The sequence below is a fragment of the Mucor velutinosus genome (genome assembly GCF_035048745.1).
Source record: "Mucor velutinosus strain NIH1002 chromosome Unknown tig00000041, whole genome shotgun sequence".
Taxonomy (NCBI): domain Eukaryota; kingdom Fungi; phylum Mucoromycota; class Mucoromycetes; order Mucorales; family Mucoraceae; genus Mucor; species Mucor velutinosus.
In genome coordinates, this window is record NW_027041905.1 from 1,613,927 (window position 1) to 1,637,923 (window position 23,997).

At 40.8% G+C, this 23,997-nt stretch overlaps 9 protein-coding genes across 9 annotated transcripts; 4 read left to right on the forward strand and 5 right to left on the reverse strand.

Annotated features, from left to right (window-relative positions):
* Positions 1 to 477: 477 nt before the first annotated feature.
* On the reverse strand, positions 478 to 809 carry ATC70_000696 (uncharacterized protein; the record flags this gene model as incomplete). Its single annotated transcript, XM_064820107.1, has 2 exons — positions 478 to 617; positions 674 to 809. 2 exons carry the CDS (start codon positions 807 to 809, stop codon positions 478 to 480), a joined length of 276 nt encoding a protein of 91 aa, XP_064684027.1.
* Positions 810 to 1,622: 813 nt separating this feature from the next.
* ATC70_000697 (uncharacterized protein) lies at positions 1,623 to 2,189 on the reverse strand (the record flags this gene model as incomplete). The annotated part of the gene is made up of 1 exon (XM_064820108.1): positions 1,623 to 2,189. The coding sequence occupies one exon, from the start codon at positions 2,187 to 2,189 to the stop codon at positions 1,623 to 1,625; it is 567 nt and encodes a 188-aa protein (XP_064684028.1).
* Positions 2,190 to 2,440: 251 nt separating this feature from the next.
* Positions 2,441 to 3,367, forward strand: ATC70_000698 (uncharacterized protein; the record flags this gene model as incomplete). Its single annotated transcript, XM_064820109.1, has 1 exon — positions 2,441 to 3,367. One exon carries the CDS (start codon positions 2,441 to 2,443, stop codon positions 3,365 to 3,367), a length of 927 nt encoding a protein of 308 aa, XP_064684029.1.
* Positions 3,368 to 3,379: 12 nt separating this feature from the next.
* Positions 3,380 to 4,439, reverse strand: ATC70_000699 (General transcription and DNA repair factor IIH; the record flags this gene model as incomplete). Its single annotated transcript, XM_064820110.1, has 5 exons — positions 3,380 to 3,520; positions 3,580 to 3,909; positions 3,969 to 4,115; positions 4,179 to 4,243; positions 4,301 to 4,439. The coding sequence occupies 5 exons, from the start codon at positions 4,437 to 4,439 to the stop codon at positions 3,380 to 3,382; spliced, it is 822 nt and encodes a 273-aa protein (XP_064684030.1).
* A 4,510-nt stretch (positions 4,440 to 8,949) lies between these two features.
* Positions 8,950 to 11,290, forward strand: ATC70_000700 (uncharacterized protein; the record flags this gene model as incomplete). Its single annotated transcript, XM_064820111.1, has 9 exons — positions 8,950 to 8,972; positions 9,024 to 9,133; positions 9,190 to 9,250; positions 9,329 to 9,521; positions 9,606 to 10,275; positions 10,350 to 10,540; positions 10,608 to 10,767; positions 10,903 to 11,002; positions 11,056 to 11,290. 9 exons carry the CDS (start codon positions 8,950 to 8,952, stop codon positions 11,288 to 11,290), a joined length of 1,743 nt encoding a protein of 580 aa, XP_064684031.1.
* A 171-nt stretch (positions 11,291 to 11,461) lies between these two features.
* On the reverse strand, positions 11,462 to 12,199 carry ATC70_000701 (uncharacterized protein; the record flags this gene model as incomplete). Its single annotated transcript, XM_064820112.1, has 1 exon — positions 11,462 to 12,199. The coding sequence occupies one exon, from the start codon at positions 12,197 to 12,199 to the stop codon at positions 11,462 to 11,464; it is 738 nt and encodes a 245-aa protein (XP_064684032.1).
* A 238-nt stretch (positions 12,200 to 12,437) lies between these two features.
* On the reverse strand, positions 12,438 to 17,404 carry ATC70_000702 (uncharacterized protein; the record flags this gene model as incomplete). The annotated part of the gene is made up of 12 exons (XM_064820113.1): positions 12,438 to 12,666; positions 12,719 to 12,934; positions 12,999 to 13,141; positions 13,199 to 13,432; positions 13,484 to 13,894; positions 13,952 to 15,208; positions 15,275 to 15,392; positions 15,445 to 15,941; positions 16,000 to 16,098; positions 16,163 to 16,596; positions 16,781 to 17,067; positions 17,274 to 17,404. The coding sequence occupies 12 exons, from the start codon at positions 17,402 to 17,404 to the stop codon at positions 12,438 to 12,440; spliced, it is 4,056 nt and encodes a 1,351-aa protein (XP_064684033.1).
* Positions 17,405 to 18,976: 1,572 nt separating this feature from the next.
* Positions 18,977 to 20,691, forward strand: ATC70_000703 (uncharacterized protein; the record flags this gene model as incomplete). The annotated part of the gene is made up of 7 exons (XM_064820114.1): positions 18,977 to 19,031; positions 19,085 to 19,248; positions 19,305 to 19,465; positions 19,523 to 19,603; positions 19,655 to 20,169; positions 20,225 to 20,444; positions 20,499 to 20,691. 7 exons carry the CDS (start codon positions 18,977 to 18,979, stop codon positions 20,689 to 20,691), a joined length of 1,389 nt encoding a protein of 462 aa, XP_064684034.1.
* Positions 20,692 to 20,939: 248 nt separating this feature from the next.
* rhp26 (DNA repair protein rhp26) lies at positions 20,940 to 23,578 on the forward strand (the record flags this gene model as incomplete). The annotated part of the gene is made up of 4 exons (XM_064820115.1): positions 20,940 to 21,134; positions 21,191 to 21,418; positions 21,477 to 23,192; positions 23,258 to 23,578. 4 exons carry the CDS (start codon positions 20,940 to 20,942, stop codon positions 23,576 to 23,578), a joined length of 2,460 nt encoding a protein of 819 aa, XP_064684035.1.
* Between the last annotated feature and the right edge of the window lie 419 nt (positions 23,579 to 23,997).

Sequence of the window (23,997 nt, forward strand, 5' to 3'; positions counted from 1 at the left end):
TTCATTAGACGTTGTAATCTCGAAATGAAAAATGTGTAGCAGGTACCCATCTCTTGGTTCAAGCAAAGTTTACCTCATAAACACTCTGCCTTTGAATAGTTCTTACAGAATAATATGGTGAATTTTTATATATATATATATATATAAATGATTTATAATAGTCTAATTACATATGCAGCATTTTACTTTGTTTGAGGAGAGGGTGTTGTCGAGCTATTTGGCGTGGCAAGGTGGGTATGTGTGTATGTATGTTGTGATACACTATAGTGCTTATAATGGGTAAGAAGAAAGCATACGTTCAATGATAAACATATACAGGCCTCGTTGGAAATTATCAGCAACACTCATCAGCTTCATCACCGCAACAGCAGCAACATAGACACAACGTAGCAAATCTGTATGCATGCAGGCGCATCGAGAACAACGTAATCAGCAACAATGAAATTGACTCGTACATAGCTGAGGTGTGTAAACAACTTACAATCCTAGACAGCAGCTACAATCTCCATAACAGCAATCGCAGCAACATCCACGCCTCTGATAAACAACAGGGTAGGGTTGCTGTGCCATGACAGGCCCTCCGCCTACCTGCATTGCGCCCATGGGCGGATAATAGCCTACACTCATGTGCATCAGCACAGCAATTTGAATCAAGAACAGTGTGTGCATATACCTGGAGTTTGCTGAGCTGCCATGACAGGCGTATATGGTGAAGGGCCATTGTAATACGGTGTCGCTGATGCCATCTGAGGCATTGCCGGAGAAGCATACATTGGCGAAGCAGTGTACATGGGATTTGGCATCGTCATTTCTAATGGTATATACAAAGAAAAAGAAAGAAAGAAAGAGGGTAAGGAATACAAGGATGCGAACAAGGGATTCTTGTTGCCTACGAAAATCGCTCACTCAGCAATTTTTTGTTTGTTTTTGTGTTCTGTTTTATAAACTCTCTAGCGGCTTTCAACCCATGATCAATGACGCTCAACAAAATCAAGTCGTCATGATATTATAATACCACCAGTAAATTACGGCCCAAGACATCTTTTTTTACTCTTACTGCTCTCTCTCTCTCTCTCTCCTCAAAATGGACTGTAGGCTACGGTTGATCTGATCTGACAGTTGCAAGTCCGATGGGATGCAGATCAAAAAATCTGGATAGTATTACACTTATAGACACAAACATACAAGGCTCTTCAGCAGCTAGTATATTGCAGTTGCATATGCCAAACTACAAGAATCTAGAGCAGAATCAAAGACAGCCCTACCTGCCATATTTGATCATTTCGATACAAAAGAAACTCTAATTGCATTGAACTCCAGTTGTGTGTAGACATGATGCTACAAGTCATTGTACGACACTAGCAAACGTCATTAGATAAAATCCATCATCCAAATATGAATCAGACAAGGCGAGAGAGTTTGAAGCAATGCAAGTGATATGGTGTCACTATGATTGTGGAGGGGCAAAAGAGAGCAAATGTCAACAAACACGCCCTTGATGCACATCTTTATTTGTCTGTGTAATAAGGTTTTAATGAGTTTCCTTTCATATAGCTAATCCGTTGCTAGTAGCTTATAGATAAACTGAGCCACGTGTGTATATGGGAATTTGATGTATACGTTCATGATTGTGTTTTACCGCTGCTAATTGCCTCCAATTTGGGCTTTAGTTTTGCAAGGTCATAAGAGTACGCTGATTGATCAGGACAAGAATCAATGTAATTCAGGACATCCGCCACTAGCTCCTCTAATGCATTGCTTTTGCTCTTGATTGTAGTCATGGGTGATTGCTGTGGCAACGGTACTGCTGGCGCTGGCAATGCTGATACATGAGATGCGCTCTTTTGATGCTGGTTAGGTATGCTTTTATGAGGAACTGGTTTGTGATGAATGGCGTGTGCATGTGCTGGTTTGGAACCTGGATTGAGGGCATGATGGACAAGTGGCGATGATATTTTGACGGCATTTTTCAAAGGCCTGTTGCGTTGGGAAAAGAGCAGGTCTTTTCCGTAGGCAATACCTACTTGCGCATCTACTGGCTTCTTTAATGATCGCTCTGTGATCCTGCGAGAGAAATTCAGAAATTCATGGGCATTGGGAGATGCTGCTGTGCTTAGATTTGAGTGCTCATCATCCAGCTCAAACATGAGCGAATTGTGTGTGGTGGTCGTGGGCGAAGAGGATAGCATTTTTATCAGGAAAGAGAGGGGAAAGAAAGGGTAAATATAAACCAAAAAGCTAAACTTGCATATCGTATTTATTCTTGTAACTGTATCATCATTTGAACGGGTAAATTTATGTAGGTGAAAATAGCCAATATGAATTTAGATCTGCAAGGATTTGTTTGTGTATCTCTCATGCTGGTATTCAAAATGATGGCCCCTTCTTCTTCTTCTTCTTCTTCTTCTTCTTCTTGTTTACACTTCTTTGCAGCACACCCATGAACAAGATTGTGATAGTCAAGCTTGGTGGGGCTGCCATCACCAACAAGAAAGGGATATGTGAATTAGCACCAGAGAATGATTTGTCCATCTTGCTGGATCAAGTGGCAGCTGCTTATGAGATATTGAAAGGAGCAGGACATCAACTGATATTAGTTCATGGTGCAGGTAGTTTTGGACATCCTCAAGCAGTAAAATACAACTTGAAATCGGGCTGGTCGTCATCATCATCAACTGGTACTTTGTCAAACATGCCAAATGCAAACTATCTGAAAGGCTATTCACATATTCGCAACTGCCTACAGGCACTGTGTCAAGCCATCGCTTCTAAGCTAGAAGCACGGCATGTGCCAACGCTAACTATGTCGCCTATCGATTACATTGAAACAGTCAACTGTGAAGACACGCCTACTAGCGCATTTGCGGCAATGGCAGATCGAGTCAAAAGGTATCTCTCTTTGGGATTTGTGCCTGTGTTGCACGGTGACGCTGTCCTTGATCAGATTAGGGGATGCACTATTCTGTCTGGTGATATCATTATGTATCAACTCACTCGATTGTTGCCGCAAGTGTGTCGATGTGTGTTTATTACAGATGTGCGTGGTATCTACAAGCTTGACCCTAAACTGCGCCCTGAACAAGAGAATGCACTGATCCAATACATCAAAGTCAGTGCCGCTACAGCGGACGATCACCTATCATCAGATCAATTGCAACAACATCATCAAAATGATAAAATGGCCGTGGCAGATGTAACAGGCGGCATGCAAGGAAAGGTGAAATGGGCCAAGAAAATAGTCTCTCACAGCCAGCAAGATCTTGACACTGTCATTTGTAAATGGGGCACAGACGAAGCACTGGATATGATGGCACTGAAAGCAAAGCCAACGCCTAATGCCTTCATGACTATGTTCGCAAGAGATTAGGTGCTTTTATTATTAATTTGACAAATATTCCTGGACAATCTGTTTGATGGATTCGGGTTCCTTTTTATACACTTCCAGTAAACGTTCCGTTGCCAAAGCTTGTAAATCGGACGCATGGTCTACTTCATTGGAGGTCAACAATTTGCTTGCACACTGTTAGAGAGAAGGAGCTGTCAGTCATCTTTGCCCGCTTGCAATGCTTGCCTATTTACCAATTGTAACCCATAGAGCGCTCTCACATTATCAGTGCATAGTTCCAAAACTTTACAGTAGTGCTTCAATGCCAATGGCAGGTGATTCAAGGTGTAAAGGATCTCTGCATATTTGAGGAAAAAGACGTGATTTGAAGGTTGAAGGATGATGATCTCCTCGCAGCAATAGGCAGCCTGATCGTACATGTATTTCGAAAGGTAAACGTCGCACAGTTCTAGCCATGCTTCATGATCGTCGTAATAAGTATCCAAGTAATTTGTTAATGCTTCAATCATCTCTGATTCCTTGTTCCTTGTCTTCAATAATGCAATTTGGCGCTTTGAAGCCAGCTAGAGTCGGATAATGTTAATCCACCACTTCGGCATTGGTAATCGTAAAGCTAACTTACCATATTGGTATCATCTTCCTGGAGGATTGTATCGTACACTTCCTGTGCTTCGTCTAGTTTTCCTTGTGCTTCAAATCGCATACCTAATAGACGGCGAAATCTGAGCGACTTTTCTGTAAAGCGAGCCTTGAGTTTATCGATGCAAGCCTATATCCAAAATTCTCTTTCAATGAATCAACTTTTTTACCAGTGACATACATATGAACTTACGTCGGCGAGAGGGAAATCTTGAACATCAAGCGCAGCAACCGCGACTTGTTCGTAAAATGGCCAAACTATGGCATGCACATGTTAGATACAAGTGTTTATGAGGTTGATAGTTGCGCTCTTACTGGCATCACCGAGTTTAGCAGTGTAATTATCCTTGATTAATCTAGCACCAAGAAGACAAACCTTCTCAGAGCTGCGCTCGTTTGTAAGTCTATAATGCTGGAGCTCCTCAGCTGCTTCTTTATGATTAAACTTGCTCATTTATGTGTGAATTAAAGAGTAAAGGTGCACCAGGTAATTTGTCTCGCGTTCAAACCATCATTTCCTCCCCTTTCTAGTGGTCTATCTCACCGTCACTTTAGATAGCTAAAAATGCGCTTCTCGAATATGGGTGGTGCATCCCTAATCATGCCTAAATCAAACTTTTGAAACCGAAAAAAGATAGCAATTTCAAACCACCGTCGATGAGGAAGAGGGAAAGATCATCATGACTATTTGAACTATTAATTCATCGTCTATAAATTTACAAATCCATCAAACAAGACGTAATGAACAATCAGAATGACCTGTATGTTGCAGCTTTGAATAAGATCTCAAACGACAGGTAATTCTTGAATTTACGCAAATAATATTGCTACGACGACGGGTGAGTTGGTGCACATTCATCACATGCTTTTCTCTGGAAACCCTCAGAATATCTGAAAATAAGGCTTGTATGAGCACTTTGTGTGAGATAACTATACAGAGCGGTACCATTCAATGCGCGTTTTCATTCAGCATAAACTGACTATGAACAGAAAACAATGATTAGTATGTATTGAAAATGTTACAATTGAGCAATCTTCCATTTTCAGGTCGGGATCTTCCAAAGCCATTGAAATATTGGTGCCAGAGCCTTGAAACTAGCATGTTCCTATAGTAGTTTGTGGCGAGAAAAACGCTGGTGTAGTTAGACTTTAGATTGGATGGGTTTGATGCTAAGAAATAGATGATTATCGAAATAACCCAACTTTGAGTGATGAGCTTCATATAAGAACTACGTGTTAATTATTACGAGCCTTTACCAGTAATAGATCAATAGATGAAGTGGTGTTAGAAAACGTTGTATTATTGAAAACCGCTTGGCAATGTCTTGCTTTACTGTAGTGCCTCAACAGTTTAAAGCTGCTGGGCTGCGCTTTTCACAAAAAAGGGGGAGCAGCCATTTGCGGCAAAAACACGTTTTTTTTAATAACACAACGAAAACATTCAAGTGGTGCTCAAGTCTATAAAATAAATCAAGGGCTTTGTATGATTAATAGCAATGCACAAGTAGAATTTTATATGCTCCACTGTAGCAAAAGTTAGCCCTGTTGAGTGGTCGTTTTTCGACAACAGTTTGTTGACAGTGGCTGGCCTATTAAGTGCTGTAGATGCATGAAAACAACTGATGCTACAGATTTGAGTAAGGCCTCAAACAATAGGTTATTTTTTGGGCTACACTACGAATAATGCAACAGATAAGTTGGTACAGGTCTGGTATGTAATAATTCATCTTAAATATGTTTCAATCCGCATAATTGAAACATTACTAGTACCATCATAATACATATTTATATATGATAGTCTTGCTTTTTGACAGGTATTGAACATTGGTAAAAATATATGTCAATACTACTTCCTAAACATCTATTACAATAAACTTACCACTTAATCCTACTACTCCTTGTTCAATATTATTTACGTAATATTATAAAATCATAACATAAATACATTTATAGGCTCCAGACACTTTTACAATCCTAATATGGAGGAAACTGAGTAGCCAGGCATTTTTCAAGCATGGTTCGTATACGATTAGAGATTATATATTAAATTACTATCAATCAACAGCCAAGTTTCTTCTATTATTAATTTTGCAATATTAGCCAAAGGTCCGCGGCAGCGCGAGGCGCCTGAATGTAGGTTGGTTTCCACCAAAATAAAGAGTAGACCAGGAAACCAACCGAAGAGTCAAAAGGCTCATCGTAACATAATGGATTTATGGCCCCCAAACACTTTCAAAGCTTCAAAAAGGAGAGATGTTGATTTAGCAAGTATTTTGATAGACTAACGTTATTAAATATAGAATGCAATAAAATATCATTATGAACGATATAATAGAAGGCAATGAAATATCACCATAAACGATAGTGCTATGACCTGCCACCTACTCTCTATTCGCTTCAAGGGCATTTACTATTGTATTGCCTTATGAGAAGGGCATGAGTTTTCCAGCTGGCCCCACCAGCCAAAATTAATTCAAACCCAGAATCATAGTCTGTTCCAGATTGGACAACTTTTGATGATTCTGGACTCGATCGAGCTATTTTTGCAGATTCGACTAAGTGAAGTATGATAATCACACCATGCTTCCTTAAGCTTTCCTGGAGTACTTTTCAAGGCGCTTCCAATGGTACCAAGTTATATAGATGTTTTGAATACACTTATTGAATGATTTGTAAAAATATGAAAAGAGGTTTCTGGCCAAAATGTCGAAATTTTGCATATGAAAGTCTCCCAAGCAAAGCTGTAGGGGTTACCTTGGATCGAGAGAAACATTTTGAATCAATATATACCATAGTAGAAGTCTTCGTTACCAAGGTCAAAAACGCGATCGTTTGATTTTCAATGAAAACCATGAGGGGTACCTCATGCTTTTTGGTCGATTTTTGGCCATGTTTGTTTTGGTCCCAAAAAGTTGAGCAACGGTGTCAGAAAGTAACTGTCAGATGAGAGCAACTGTTTGGTGCTATTCTGACCATCTAAAACGGCCTTGAACGCGAGAAAACTTGGCTCAAATGCACTCAGTTTTTGCTGTATTAGACACACTCTTGACTAAAAAGGGGTAATATTTGTATGATACTTGCACGTATATGAAGTAGCTACGTGTATATGAATGTAGAGCATCACATAAGGATCAGATGCTCAGATAATAAAGAGGACTCCCATGTGTAAGTGGAAGGCTAAAATGAAAGTAGCAGTGTTTTGATAAGATATGCAAGGGCAATCGGTAGTGCGAGTTGCCGCTGTGCAGGTTGGTTCTGACCGAAGTGAAGCGAAAGTAGAGTGCCATCCGAAGCATAAACACATTCGTATTAAATACTAAGTATTACCCAAGGCTTAAGGGTCTACAAATAGTAACACCAACCTCGTTCGTTTCTTGCACATCTGTCATCCTTTACCACAAAACCATTGTACTCCATTATAAGATAGGTTTCCTCTGATGAAAGCCCTCAAAAACATGAAAACCCAGACTACTTGAATTTCAAGCTATGGGAAATCTACCAATACTGGTATCATTCAATGAGCATTTCGATTATGTATAAACTTACTATGGATTGGGAACAATGGTTACCATCGAAAAAAGGTATACTCGTGCGATCAAAAGGTGCAAATGTTCAGCATAATGTTGTCAAGCCAATCGAAACTCGCAGATCTTACCGGTTCTAAAACTGGGCCAACAATGATGGCCCAAGAATGATGTCCCAACCATATGTGTGTAGTCGACGTTGCGCTCGCAGTGTGCCATAACGTTCCTGTTAGGTTGCTGATTTCAAATCACCAATGAATACTTGAAATGCCGGTGAGTTATGGTTTCAAGACTAGATGACTATAGCTTACTTTGTTCTCCTCCATTAGACCATCCAGTTCAGAGTATAATACGTGCTTTCCGGCTTGAAAAATACTGTACAATGTCGCTTAACTTACGTACTATAGGACTTTCCGAAACTTATATATCCTTTTTTCAAATGTAGCACATTCTTGTTATTCTAGAAACTGTTTTATATTCCTCGCAGTTGATATGCGCAACTAAGTCTGCAATGTCATTCTTAAATACGATTATATAACTAAAGTAGAGAGAGAGGCTTTGACCTAATATATAAAGCGTTTGATTATAAAGCAGGAGAATCTAAGCTCTACTCCTGCTAGCCCCAATTTGATTTAACTTATGATTGATGTGATACGTTTTGGTGTAGGGCGATTTTATGGCGTGGACTTATGGATCATGGATTGAAAATGGCCTCTAATGTTTTGCAATCTGATATGACATTTGTGCCAATGTCATAAAGCGGTTCCGAACATTCTCTTTTTTCATTTTTTTACTATTACTGTCTTTCAACAAATCGAATATTAAAGTCAATGTTAACTCGATACATGGGGCGTACATGCATTCAACCTCAGGCCACCTTTCAAATCTATGCAATGAATCTCGATTGCCTCTTAGGATAATGTCCCAGCTTTTTTTAGTTCAAATCGAGCTGAACAATGACTGATCATCAATAACATATAAACTGATTGATTACTTAAATGTTGCTTCAGACTCTCAATTGACATTTCGTCAAATTGCGTTCATTGGCTGTATTTAACAAAGAAGCAATATGGGTATCGCTGCCAAAGGTGATACTGCTTTTGGTGGATAACAGAATGGTACGATTATACAGTTTAAACCATTGTGTAAAAGCAAAATGATCCTTTGTGCCTGGAAATTTTGATATTCTAAGCTCAGTGCGGCGACATACTTGCGAAAATGAAATGAATGTAAACGGACCATAACTGTGCGAATTGATCACAAGATAATGATTATGGATAATACTTCCACCGTGGGAGGATGTACACAAGTTTTTAGAGATGTATTAAAGGTATATAAAAAGATCTTCATCTAAATCTTCATCTCTTTTTCTCAAGTTGTTTGCATTAACTTACAATTATCTACTCCCCCTTACTTTTTTTTCAAACATTAGTTAATAGAATGGCAAAAGGAGAAGTTCAAATGTAAGTTGATGCATACCATCTCAAGCATAGCAACTCATCTGTATCTCTCAGTCACAAACTGGCCCCAAGAGATCGCGATGTGTCAAAAAAACCAAACATCATTAACAAGTACAGTCGTACAATTACTCAAACGCCATCTGCTGGTGCAGGCCAAGCTCAATGTAATGTATTTGCTTTATAAGAAAGAAAAAATGAATCACTAAAGGGTTACAAATAGTGTACGCCACCGGACTTTCTGATGAAGATATGAACAAGGCCCAAGTTGGTATCACTTCTTTGTAAGTTGGTATTGAGAAATGATACAGCGTGTGTAAAAAAAAAAGCTCAGGGTTCCAACATTTGTCAATGATAAACAGTGGCTATGATGGTAATCCATGCAACAATCATATTGACGCTTTGGCCCGCAAAGTTCGCGATGGTGTTTGGGAAGCTGGATTAGTAGGCTATCAGTTCAATACCATCGGCGTTAGTGATGCTATTCCAATGGGTACTGCTGGTATGTCCTTCTCTTTGCCCTCCAGAGATGTTATCGCTGATTCAATCGAAACGGTAAGTGCGGATAATTAGCAAAGGAGAATTTACTTTTTGCAGGAAATTGCCCGTTAAACCTTAAATCACGTTGTAATGATCTAGGTAATGAGCGCCTTATGGTATGATGCAAATATCTCTCTGCCTGGATGCGACAAGAATATGCCTGGTGCAGTCATGGCAATTGCCCGCTTAAACCGTCCTTCATTGGTGATCTATGGCGGTACCATGAAGAAGGGGCACGGAACTGTTGGATCTTGCAAGGGCAGAGAAATAGACATTGGCAATGCATTGGAATGCAATGGAGAGTTCAATAGCGGCAAGATTACCGAGGAAGAAAGAAAAGATATTATTCGAAATGCTTGCCCTGGTAGTGGTAGTTGCGGTGGCATGTTTACTGCCAATACTATGTCTAGTGCCATCGAAGCTCTTGGTTTATCCCTACCTTATTCAAGCAGTATCCCCGCTGAGAGTCCATTAAAGGTTCAAGAGTGTCTCCGGGCTGGCAAAGCCATTCGTCTTCTCTTGGAAAGAGACATCAAACCCAAGGATATCTTGACTCGCAAAGCCTTTGAAAATGCATTTGTTACCATCATGGTGTTAGGCGGATCTACCAATGCTGTCCTTCACATGCTTGCCATGGCCAAGGCTGCTGATGTCGATTTTACTATTGATGATGTCCAAACTATCTCTAGTAAGACTCCCTTCTTGGCTGATTTGAGACCAAGTGGTAAATATGTCATGGAAGACTTGCATGATATCGGCGGCGTTCCAGGTAACGGTCTATCGTAGTGTAACAAAAGGAGATTTTGCAAACCTAAAACAACATATATTCCTATATATTTTTAGGCGTATTGAAATACCTTCTACAAAAGGGCATGCTCCATGGAGATTGCTTAACTGTAACAGGAAAGACTTTGGCCGAAAACTTGGCTGAAGTTGACGATCTTGCCGAGGGTCAACAGATTATTCGCCCTATTGAGAATCCCATCAAGCCTACCGGGCATTTAACCATTTTGCGAGGAAATTTAGCACCTGAGGTAATACAGATCTTTCGTGGTTTTGGGGTTTGTGTTACTAACAGACTCATACACACATGGGCATTAGGGGGCAGTTGCTAAGATCACTGGTAAAGAAGGCTTGGAATTCACGGGTATCGCAAGAGTATTTGACGAAGAAGACGAAATTTTCGCTGCATTGGAGCGAAATGATATTCCCAAGGGATCTGTTGTGGTGGTCAGATACCAAGGCCCTAAGGGAGGTCCTGGTATGCCAGAGGTAAGCAGTTATCATCCCAAATCTCGCGCTTTATTACTAATATTATGTTTGCTTTAGATGTGTAAGTTCTCTTTTAGCGCACATTGATAACGTAACGTCTTGATTGATCTAATGCATTGAACAGTGAAGCCAACTGCTGCAATTATGGGCGCAGGATTGGGTAAAGATGTTGCCCTGATTACTGATGGTCGTTTCTCTGGTGCCTCTCATGGTTTTATCATTGGGTGAGCGTCTTTCTATTCATAATCGATATCCAAGTTACTCATTCATTTTGCAGCCATGTTACTCCCGAGGCATTTGACGGAGGACCCATTGCTCTTGTTCATAACGATGACAAGATCACTATTGATGCGAATACCAGACAAATGACATTGCACATCCCCGATGAAGAGCTTGCCGAGCGCAAGAAGAACTGGCAACCAAAACCCCCCAAATACACGAAGGGCGTTTTAGCAAAGTATATCAAAACTGTCAAGAGCGCAAGTGAGGGGGCAGTTACAGACGAATACTAAGAATTCATTAAACAAAGTGCTGCATTAATAATATCTTTATTGCTACAGTTGTATTCTATAACTTGAGTCAAACAAATCAATACTAATAATATGTTATTAAATGCAATGAATTTGGCGTTAAATTATGATAAAAGATTTATAAATACGATAAAATAGATAAAATATGCAATTTTAGTGTCTATTAGCAGACATCCAGAAACCCAGACTTCCAGCAAAGACACCAATGATGATGGAGATAAGGTTCAATTCAGCAAAGAAACCACCAGCCTTTGTAACTTGGCACTCTTGTTCAGCTTCAGCCTTGTATTTCTTCTCCATAAGATCATTGAAATAGGGGTTCATGTAAAACTTGGCAAAGTAGTCGTTTTGAATCCACATCAGCTTGTTGAATGCGCTCAATACAGCACCCTCCTCATCACGCTCCAAACCCAAAGTACGAACAGTATCAATGATAGCAGACTCGACAAACCCCATCAGAGCATTGATATGAATGTAGTCAACATTGATCTTGGACTTCTTTTCAGGAGTGTCAAGATGGATCTTGGCAACCCAATCAAGATACTTGAGGAAACGGTCGTCATAGGGACCCTTCAGAATACGAATCAAGTACTTGCCCAAAAAGTCTTTACGAAACTTGATTTGCGGATGATCCAGAGTCAATTCATCAAGACTGTTGGCAAGTTCACCTTCAAAACCTTCATTCTTGGGTAAAAAGTGCTTTTTTGTAATATCGAATTCAAATTGCTTCTTGTAAACAGCATCGACAAGTGCAGGAACAGCAGGACGCATCTTTTCAGCAACCCCTTGGATAGCTTGCATGTCTTTCTCGCCAAAGCCCATGTAAGCAGCCACGTACTCGAAACGATACTTGTCATTGGTATACAGTTGCTTTTCGTCAATGTGTTGCATGGTGATAAGGATGAGATATTCAATGTAGTATGGATAGAGATCAAAAGCTTGGAGTTCTGTTCCTTGCCTTTATATACTTTAAATTTGACATGTTTCAAATTTAACAAACAATTGAATCACTTTTATTCAAATTCGCGGTGTATCGGTCAATACGGACATAACGACAGCAAGTTGATTTTAAGGTATTGTATTTATATATAACATAATGGGAGGAATAGATATTAGAGCAAAAGAAAGCTTAACCTTGAGGTTTTTGTTGAGTGGTATCATAAACACGGATAATTTTGGTTTGATCACTATCGTTTTGGGAGAAAGCATAGCCACGATTTCTCTTGAGACGCTGTATACGACGGACCTTATTCACTGCTTGCCTGAAACGATCCATACGGGGTCTGTAATCAGGCAAATTGTACTTTTGAATTTCCTGGACAAAATGGTAAGGAAGAGGACGATACATTCTCTTTGCACTATAAACATGGATGAGTAAAATTGGCAGTATCGACAGAATCAAGTACTTACTATTTCCAAAAGAAATCACGCAAATTGCAGACAAAAGGCACCAGCAGGACAAACAGCCAGAAATTGACATTTCCCCAGAGCATTGGGACAATGCCATAATATTCTGGGAACACATCTACTGAGATAGCGGGTCCAATAAACGCGACAACTGGCAAATAAATAAACCAAACCAGCATCGATCCAGGAATAGCAATGACGGTATATTTGGTCCAAATACTGTATTGACGGGTAGTTGTTCAGTATGCATATCTACAATCGTATGCGTGCGTGCATAACTTACTCTGTAATCAAGGCACCCTTCCACAAGATACAGCCCAATACGGCAGTAAATACTGCTGTACCTGCCCACCATTGACCCCCGACGAGGCCATTTCCAAACACGCCGTCTGTGCTCAGCATGCCCACACCGAGAAAGAATAAGATCTGTTTGCAAAGAGTTGAGCAGAGATTCTACTGTCATTTTCCAAGCGATTTACTTACCAGAGAATGGAATACCGCATTGCCAAACCAGCCCCAAAACTTCTTTTGATTGAAGAATTCGTTTGTCTGCCCAAGCATGTACATTTGAGGATACTTATCCAGCATTCTTGCAGATACAAATTGGTCAAAAATACCGATACACAGTGGAGGCAAAAAGGTGAAAATGACATTGAAGCAAGACATTGTCCAAGACTCGTACAAGGTAGATCCCGAAAACCCATTGTAGAAAGCATACTATCAGTGGCATGAGCATTGCTTGTTCACATTGGTTTGATTAGCACTTACCCAAAATTGTGTCAAATACATGGCTACATTCTTGTAAAAGTAGTAGAAAATCATCTTACTCAAGCGTTGGTATGCCCATGAGCCGTGTACCAACAGCAACTTCTTGAGGAATCTAAATTGAGAGATGGCGAAATCTGCGCTACGAGCTGCCTGGAGACCTTCAACACCACTAATACCTACACCCACGTGAGCCGCCTGAATCATGGACACATCGTTGGCACCATCGCCAATGGCTAGCAGAATGGATTTGTCATATTTCTTTACAAGTTTCACTACCAAAGCCTTTTGAAGCGGGGACACTCGGCAGCAGATCACAGCCTTACACAAGACAGTCAGATCAAACAACAATTTCTCAATGTCCTTTTCCAATGCAAATGTCAAAGCTTTGCCATCAATGACAAATGCCAAAGGCTAGATATAGAATATGAGCTACAACACATCACGACAGTACGGCATATAGAAGCCTACCTCCAAGTCTTCTCCACGCTCAATAGCGCCCTGAATATCCTTCAATTTTGACTCCAAGAAACTCTTTGTTTCCCAATGGCTGTCCATGTTGCAAACAATCAAACTCATCTCTTCATTCAGCAGTTTGCATGAATAGCCAATGTTGATGGCAGTCTCCTGTCGATCACCCGTCAAAACCCAGACCTTAATACCAGCTTCTTGCAATGTATGAATAGTATCAGGTACGCCATCTTGTAACTTGTCCTCGATAGCTGTAGCACCCAGTAAGAATAAGTTTTGTTCAATCATCTCAGCAGCCTTGTCCAGCTCATCGGCACGATCCACCAGTGTAGTAGCTGCCTTGTCGTAAATTTGAGACCATCTGGCGTATTCATCTTCAGGGATCTCACGCATAGCAATACAAAGAGTACGGAGGCCTTCAGAAGCAAATTCCTCGAGATGGATCAGTGTATTCTCAACAAAGGGGTTATTCTCTGATAATCTCTCCAAAATGACGGAATCAGCACCTTTACAATACAATTTGATATTGCCATCAGGGCCACGGATAATGGCAGACATACGTTTGCGAGTGGAATTGAATTCACAGACATTAAGCACTTGGTATTCGCATTCTTGGCCTCTTTGAGTACAGGTGATTGAATTTGGTTTACGCGTGTGGAACTTGAACTTGAGATCGCTAGCACCCTTTACCAAGGCACCTTCATCGGGAGACGAGGCTTGATAAGTGATTTCATCCGAATCTTCTTGTGCTTCGGGGATAACCGTATGACAAGTGGCCAATAAAGTCAAGAACTCGTTGATGACATTTGCAGTGGGATGTGTTTTCAAGTGATCTTGGAGCTGAGTGAAGTTGTATTGTAGCGTAGGATCGTCCACGCCATCTCTTGCTTGTTTGTCTGATTCCACCTTCTCCGCATAAGAGATACCTGCAATTGAGCATTCGCGGAACTGCATCTCATTGCATGTCAAAGTACCCGTCTTGTCCGAGAAAACAAACTTGACTTGTCCCAGTTCTTCAATCAAACTACTACTGCGAGCAACTGCAGCCGTGTCTGTCGTGTCGTAATACATGTCCAAATCAGACTGAATCAAGAAAGAAAGCACGAATTTGACAATCTCCATGGTAACCATCAAACTGATAGGGATGAAACTGTTGAACAAAATCAGGAAGGTGAGGATATCGTATCCAAAAGCTTGAGCGCGAGAGAGTCCAGCACCCAACATCAAATATCCCTCAACGTATCCACTTTTGGTAATCTACACAAGGGTCCACATGTCAACTTTTTGATGTTGCTGTAAACGTAACACACTGATTCAACTTACGGTAAAAATGAGACCACCTACAGCACAAGCAACACTCATCACTACTAAAATGGCGAACAGATACAAGATGTTTCTATTGGTAATACGTGTTACATTGGATACCTTGGAGGGTTTTTTGCTAAAATGATAGTGAGAATCGAGTCCAATACACACAACACACACAAGTTTACCTTGAATTTAACATGAGCTTGGTTTCATGGCCTGTAAACACAACAACGCCGTAGATCCAAAGTGTATTGCGAAGTTGAGCACCACGCAGTAATAGCTGAGTGGGGTCTAAAGCATAGTCTCGGGATTTACCCACTTCATTCATGGAACTAGTAGAAAATACACCATCATAGTTGTACAAACGGTTGTTGGGCTGTTCACTGCGAATGGTGCCTTGCAATTGCTTCATATCCATAGGATTCAAAATGGACGATGTCTGTGACAATGCTTGCTTGATTTTAAGATTGACTTCGCCATCCAAGTTACTGGTTTCGATATAACAAAGGCCTTCAGGTTCTGAACTGCTAATCAAAATCAAATCTGCGGGAAAGTTCTCTCCACTTTCTACACGAAGGACATCTCCGACCTTGATATCACGCCAAGCCTTCTCAACAAACTGTGTACCTTCCAGAACCTTACATTTTCTGGCATTGAGTTCTGCGTCAGATCGATGCACGCCCTAACAATTTGCAAGATGAGTGGCGCTTGTTGATAGAGTTGGATGGAATGATAGTTACCCAATCCTCAATCACTTCCTTTACAGCAGTAATGAATAATACAATGACCAAAGGCACAAGTGTGGTATATCTGCTAGTAGGTGAAATACCGGGGATTTGCTATGAGAAGTGTAAGGTTTAGTCTACTGAATGTTATCTTGGCATGGACGATGATTTGGCGTACCTGAATTCCAGAAATAAACAAAAAGAAAAGGTTAGCATATTTGGAAAACTCCTCATACAGAAATTTAGGCAAAAAGGTGAATGCTGTATATTTTGCAGTAAACACACGGTTATGGAGAAACTTTTGCTGATCGTTTAGTTCTGGATTGTTGAGATGGATGATGCGCTCACCACCTTCTCCAGCGGTACCGGAAGCAGCATTTGTCTTCCCTAATAATCCATTGATGGTATCTTTGATATTGAAACTCTTTCTTTTTCGGGTCACTTGAGGCTGTGATGTGGCTCGGTGCAGAGTTATCGTGTCCGTGTGTGATGGGGCTGATGCTTGCTGCTGTTGCTGTTGTCTACTGCGACCGGCAATAGGGCTTTTGTTTGTCAGTAACTGCAAATTATCATCGTCGTCTTGGAGTATAACTGAATCATCATAGAATGAACCTGGCAATCATGGCAATATAAATTAGAACTCCATGGACAAATTGATTCCCCTTTTTAATTATTTGATCTATTATTTAATAGACACCAAAATCACATCCTTCCCCCTCCCTATGTGAGAACCGTCGTTTTCTTTCTTTTGTACTCTGCCTTTCCCCCAATCTCCCTGTTCTTAAATGATAAATACCTTCGTCGAGAGCAAACGATGAATCACCTCGTTTTATTTGCTGATGCGATCCTTGATGTATGTAAGCGGGTGTAGTCAACTCGGATTGCTGCTGTAAGGTAGAGGAAGATGTCGTATTCGAAAACGTTTGATGTTGGTTCTGTTGCAAGTCTAAGAGGTTCCTTTGTTGGTGTGGTTGTGGTTGTGGTTGTGGTTGTTGATATTGTGCGTCGTAATCAAATCGAGACGAGCCCAATCCTGGCTCGGATGAGTCCTCGAAAGGGTTTTGATTCGGATTACTGCTGTTGCTATGATTGTATGAAGACACTTTTGGAAATGTAGTCTCTTTTCTCTATGTTTTCAAGAAAAAAAAGGGAAGAGAAAAAAAAGAGAGAAAGAAAGAAAAGAAAAAGAAGCGAATCCTGGAGTTGAGAAATCAAAAGGTTTTCTCTCTCTTCCCCCCCCCCTTATTAATTTTAGTGCAACCAAGGACAAGAAATAAAAGCTGATTTACAATACATTGGCCAAAAGGTGCCTGAAGCAACTCCGGTGCTTGGCTCTGTATGGTGTAATTGTCAATTGCACCTGTGCATGCTTCAAAATAGACACATTGGCTTCGTTCACATGCTTGTATTCAGGTACCATAGATGAGGTGAATTATGTACACCACCTAAATGAATGGACATCACCTTTGTATTGCCAAATTTCAAGAAACTGAAGTCATGTCGTAATAAACCTTCTATTTTTGCCTGGATAAATTTAAAAATCATACATAGCCATCTAGATTCAAACGAAAATGGAAGCCACTAACACAGCTAACAATATAAGGACTTCAGAATGTAGCAGCTAGAAATCTGTATCGAATTTGTCTTGCTTGCAATTTTTAGCTCGATAATAAGCTGTATAAAGTAGTTTTCTGATGGAAACTCCTGAAGTTTTAAAGTGTTAGAATAGCACCAAACCATGGCCCTCGACTAGCACTAACTTTCTGACACCGTTGCTCAACTTTTTGGGACCAAAACAAACATGGCCAAAAATCGACCAAAACATGAGGTATCCCTCATGGTTTTCATTGAAAATCAAACGATCGCGTTTTTGACCTTGGTAACGAAGACTTCTACTATGGTATATATTGATTCAAAATGTTTCTCTCGATCCAAGGTAACCCCTACAGCTTTGCTTGGGAGACTTTCATATGCAAAATTTCGACATTTTGGCCAGAAACCTCTTTTCATATTTTTGTAAATTACTCAACAAGTTTATTCAAAACATATGTCTTACTTGGTACCATTAGATGCGCCTTGAAATGCATTCCAAGAAAGCTTAAAGAAGCATGGGATGATGATCAGATTGTACATAGTCGAATCTCACAAAGAAAGTCAATTGAGTCGATTTTGTTCAGAATTTGTCCAATCTGGAGGAGAAGCTGAGCGGAGCGTCAATCGATTTTTATTGGCTGACTGTGTCTCACAATAGATGTTTTGTGATGCAAATCAAAGGAAGTGTGCGAATTCAATTATATAGAAGCATTTTAGCTTAGCTTGGCTACGTTGATACTTTGCTTGTGTAGCTTCATATATAATAAGGCCAGTCGATTTGGCTTACCACTTCAATATTTGAGCGACTATAACTTTATTGTTGTAGGATCATTTGCTTAGTGACCTTGAGGAATCATTGATCTGTGATACAGTTCGTGACCTCTGTTGATTTTTTCTGGTTCTTGTTCTTGTCATTGTTGCTTTTCTTACTCTTTGTTATCATTATCGTGTTTTGGTTATCGCTGATAGACTACAGCGAGAATTTATCAGCGGTATTTTATACAGTTTCTCTGGGCATTAGAAAAATGACTGTATGATTTGAGTACATCACACAGGATATCAATGGCAAAAGGGCCGTTTTGATTATTTGCAGAGGGTTTTCTGGTTACAAGCCGCTACTAAATGCATCTACATCAATAAAGACGCATTCAACAATCTGCTGGCCGTATCCTCTGTGAATCAGCTTGTTCATGCACATACATCCAAATGCGCCAATGGGCACCAGAAGCACTGTATCACTGACGTTGATCCAAAATGATGCTGTTCCCCCTTTTTTCTGAGAATTGAATTGACTTGTTGAAACCTCAGTATCTCTCTTCCTCTCCTTTCTCCCCTCGTACAATAACGCCTGTTGACATCCTTTATGGAGACACATTGTATAAAAAGACAAGAACATTCCATGACAGTACCCGACTCTAAAAGACAGCGCACTTCTTCACACTCAAGCAACGAAGGTGATTATTAGTCATCGACTACGCGCGTGCTATATTACTCACGCCTTTCTCAGACATGGCAACACCTACCTCTACTACGGACAAATCTGATGTCGACATGATAGACGATGTAGAAGAACGCAAGGATGAAAATGGAGATGATACACAAGATGAAGCAGCAGCAGCCGCAGCAGAGGAACTCGAAAAGGGTATTATTGGTGTCCTTGACTCGCCCAAAGTAAGCGTTGATTGCATGACAAAAGAGCGAAATCTCATCACATTTACATTCCATAGATTGTAAAAGCGCTTGCAGAATGCAAAATTTTGGTTATTGGTGCTGGCGGTTTAGGCTGTGAAATCCTCAAGAACCTTGCATTGACAGGCTTCAAGCAACTTCATGTCATTGATATGGATACCATTGATTTAAGTAATTTGAACAGACAATTCTTATTCAGGTAAAGATAGAACTGTTGATTGCCCTCAAAATACCTCCTCGCCAACATGCTGTATAGAAAGAAAGATATTGGGAAATCAAAAGCCATTGTGGCAGCCAACTTTGTCATGAGCCGAGTGCCTGGTGTCGAAGTAGTGCCGTAAGTACACTGGCAATTATTGCACATTACGGAGCACTGACAGTACGCTAGCTACTATGGAAAGATTCAAGACAAGGACGACGATTACTACAGACAGTTCCAGCTGGTCATTTGTGGATTGGATTCAGTAGAGGCAAGGAGATGGATCAACGCCAAATTAGTGGACATGGTGGACGAAGATGACATGCAGAGCTGGAAGCCGCTGATTGATGGTGGCACTGAAGGCTTCAAGGGACAGGCTCGTGTAATTCTGCCTACCATGAGCTCTTGCTACGAATGCTCCTTGGACATGTTTAACAAACCCACCACATTCCCCATCTGCACAATCGCCAACACACCTCGTTTACCAGAGCACTGCATTGAATGGGCCTCTGTATTGGAATGGCCAAAGGTGTGGGGCGACAAAAAATACGACACTGACAATCCAGAGCACATTACTTGGCTGTATCAACAAGCTTCTGAAAGAGCCAAGAAGTTCAATATTACTGGCGTTACCTACTCTTTGACCCAGGGCGTTGTAAAGAACATTATTCCTGCCATTGCCTCCACAAATGCTGTTATTGCAGGTAAGGGAAGAAAATAGATACAAGGTGGATATAGATATCTGACAGTTTATGGTAGCTTCATGCTGTAACGAGGCATTCAAGCTAGCTACTGGAGCGGCTCCCTATCTGAACAATTACATGATGTACACTGGTAATGATGGCGTTTATACCTACACATTTGAACATCAAAAGAAGCCAGACTGTACTGTGTGTGGTTCAGAATCATCCGTTGCCAAATTAAATCCTGAAATGACTGTAGAAGAGTTGATTGAATGGCTCACCGAGAAGCCTGACATGTAAGTATACGCTGTAGTTCAGCCTCACATCGGTATGCTGATCATGTTGATTAGACAATTGAAAAAGCCCAGCCTTCGAACAGCATCCAAGACTATCTACATGCAAGCACCAAAGGCGTTAGAAGAAGCAACTCGTCCCAATCTCTCGAAATTTATTAGCGAATTCATTGAAGATGGAGAATTCGTTACTGTGACAGACGTTGCATTGCCTGTTAGTCTTCAGTTGAAGGTCATTATCCGTCCCTGAATAAACAACTCCAGTCGTGTCGCTTTCGTTTAGTTTTTTGTCTATGTTGTTTTACAATTTGCATGCTATTGCTTGCAACAAGGCTCTTTCTTCCACTCTACCTATGATGTAGACGTTCCAAAACCTGCTTCAAATGCATTGTCAATGTCAAATGCACCTGTCAAAACGGTCACTATAAGCCACTACATGTTGATTTCTTTCTTTAAACCACTTTTTTTTCTTCTTTCACACATAGACAGCTTAACATCATGCCCGGATTTGTCTTGGAAGAACCGTTTCCTTTAGCTCGTTTCCACAACACTGTAGGCGAAGGTGATGGAAAGCACTTTGTCGTTGGACTCAATTCCTTGGAGAGCACACTGAACAACAACTCATCTGAGCGTCTTGATGATGCTGATTTGGTGGCCATCACTGTTCAAGGCGAAGGCTTCAAGATTTACAATGTAAACAGCGAGAGTATTGCTTGAATTCGGCTGGAAAACTAACCTTAGCATGCTAGACGACCGATCAAAAATGCACCAAATCCTGGATTACACCACCAGGCATCGCTTTTGTTGGACCTGCAACTCACATTGACGGTGGCAGAGATTCCAATGCTGTTGATTACACCTACGCTATCGTTGCCTCAGGCCCTGATGTAGCCAAGACAGAAGAGCGCAAGACAATTTGGCTGTGGAAGAATACAAAGACTGGCGATAACGAGGAGATTGACAAAACTGTCAAATCTGTAAGATCAAGCACTCATGACGATTTGCTCCATGCTAACCACCTTTGGCCTCATGTAGTTTGACGAGCACATCAGCGCTATTCATGTTTCGCCATCATTGCACTCTCATGTCATCATTGTCAGCGAAAGTGGATCCATTGAGTTAGCCACCAAAGATTTGGATCGTTTAACAGCCAAGCAAAAGGCACAAAAGAATGGCAACGTGATTTGGTCGACTGTGTTCGTGACCTCCAACGCACACGCTCGTCCCTGTTGCATCCCATCTTCCATGGTGCCCTCCATGTCCACCATCGTTGTCACTGTCAGTCATGTCGCTGGATCCGATGCTTACACCATCAAACTCAACTATGTCAATGTCGAGAGAAGAAGCATCGATGTGCTCACCAGTATCAATGTCAAGTTGCCTGAAAAGCCTGTAGCATTCACTTTGGATCCTACTGATGGTCGTTTTACCATCTTGGGTGCTGCTGGAAACTGGACTGTGTGGCGCATGCAATTGAAGCATAGCTCCTCAAAGAAGATCTCTGGCTCCTTGAACGAACATTTATCCATCCAATTGAATGGCTACAGATTCCAAGACGATACTTTGGGTAATATTGCGTCTGTCACACCTTTATCTGACAGCTACGTGGCCATGATTGCACCACGCACAACCCAGAAGGGAGATGTCGAGCATGTAGTCAGTGTCTGGGATGTCAAATACGGCACTCTTCAAGCCGAGCAGTTTATCAAAATGACTGAAAAGAACACGTTCAACAAGAACAGCTGCGTCTACAACATTGCTGTCTTGCCCAACTCTCATTTGGCAGTTACTGTTTCCTCTATTGTCACCAAATCAACCAAAAAGAACACCAAGTCATCCAAAAAGATGGTAGACACCAATTCTGTCGTCATGTTATGTCCCTACTATAGCGAGCCTGTCTCCTTAATGGCCGCCATGGGTAAAATGAAGCAAACGGTCGAATTTATGGGCATCAACAATGAAATCAGCTCTGAGGAGAACATTGGCTATTCTCGTAGTGGTACTGAAACTGTCAGTCGAGATTGCGCTTTCCATCCTGACGAGGATTCTGATGCAGTCTATGACAAATGGGTGTCCAGATTGGAGAAATATCAAAAGCAAGAAACCAACACCTTATCCAAGTTGATGGCTGATGATATCTCAGGAGAGGAATTCAGCAAGGTCTTTTTCGAGCATGTTAATGTGAGTACCAAGCCTGCTGGTGGTGACGCTCATATGAGTGAAGCTTCTTTGGATCCTATCGCAGCCAAGACAGAAGAATACCGTCTAATCATGCAGACCAGATTCAGCAACACAAGAAAGGCCGACATGGAATTATCACAGTTCTTTACATCCAATGTCATTACCAAATGCTTTCAACAAGGCCATGGCAAATTCTGGCCTGTGGATGTTATACTATTCTTGATGTCAAGGTCATTGCTTCGTAGCAATTACTCTGAAAAGGGCATCATTAGTTCTTTCTTGGAGAGAAAAGAATGGTCTCTTATTCCTATCGTATTGGAGAAAGTACACGATATTCCAGAGAATGATTTGGTGACACTGATCAAGGCTTTGATTGCTTTATACAACAACGAAGATGGATGGAAGACGCGATTCAGCACATACATGAAGATGGTTGTGGATGCGCCCAGAAATGATATCTTTCTACAACAATCGCTTAAACGCATTAACGCTCCTGAATTACCCATCATTCTCGAGACAATCGTCAATTGGTTAAAGGACAAGTCTTCAAACTTGAGCAAACGTAGTAATGTAAGAGACGACACACATACACATATTCAAAGAAAGTCATGGGAACTAACATATATCTCTTATAGATTGTGGATTTTGCCAACAGTATATTAGATATCCACTTCCCTACACTTATTTTGGAGCCTAAATTACAAGAAATCGCTCACACATTACGGGAACTTGTTGCTGGTGAGATTGAAGTGATTGATGATTTAGAGCAATTGAGAAATATCTTGGGAGCCTATGATCGCAAGAACAAGCATGCCACTGCCAAGCGTATGGAGAGACAAACAAGAGAGCAAGATGCTCCTGTGGACGAACTGACCAAGTTCCGTAAGAAGAATAAGGGCAAATTTGGCGGAGAGCAAGGTATACCAGTCTACAGAGTGGAGGTATTCAGATTTTAGTCGTAGTAGTATAGTAGTATTCATTAGAAAGACGCATCATGATGCAATTCATCGTGTTGTTTGTAGAAAGTGATAATAAACATCATATCTTTTTTTTTAATTTTTTGTAATGTTTTCGGACGCATTAACCGCATTAAAGTCTTTCCAGTGCTATTGATACACTCATTTTGTGCCATCGTTTTCTATTCAAAGAATGCATGGCATTTCCAGAAGACAGAACACACTATTGAAACTCTTCAAGGACAATTCCTGATAAACTCTTCCTAAGATCCGTAATAATATGCCACATAAGCTCATTAACAGTATCACACATCATAGCTTGCAGTATTTTTTTTCTCTATCAGGAGCACGGCGAATTTTTGTTTCAAACAAACTACAGCCGCGATCACTTCATTTCGCCCAGATTTACGGATTAAATT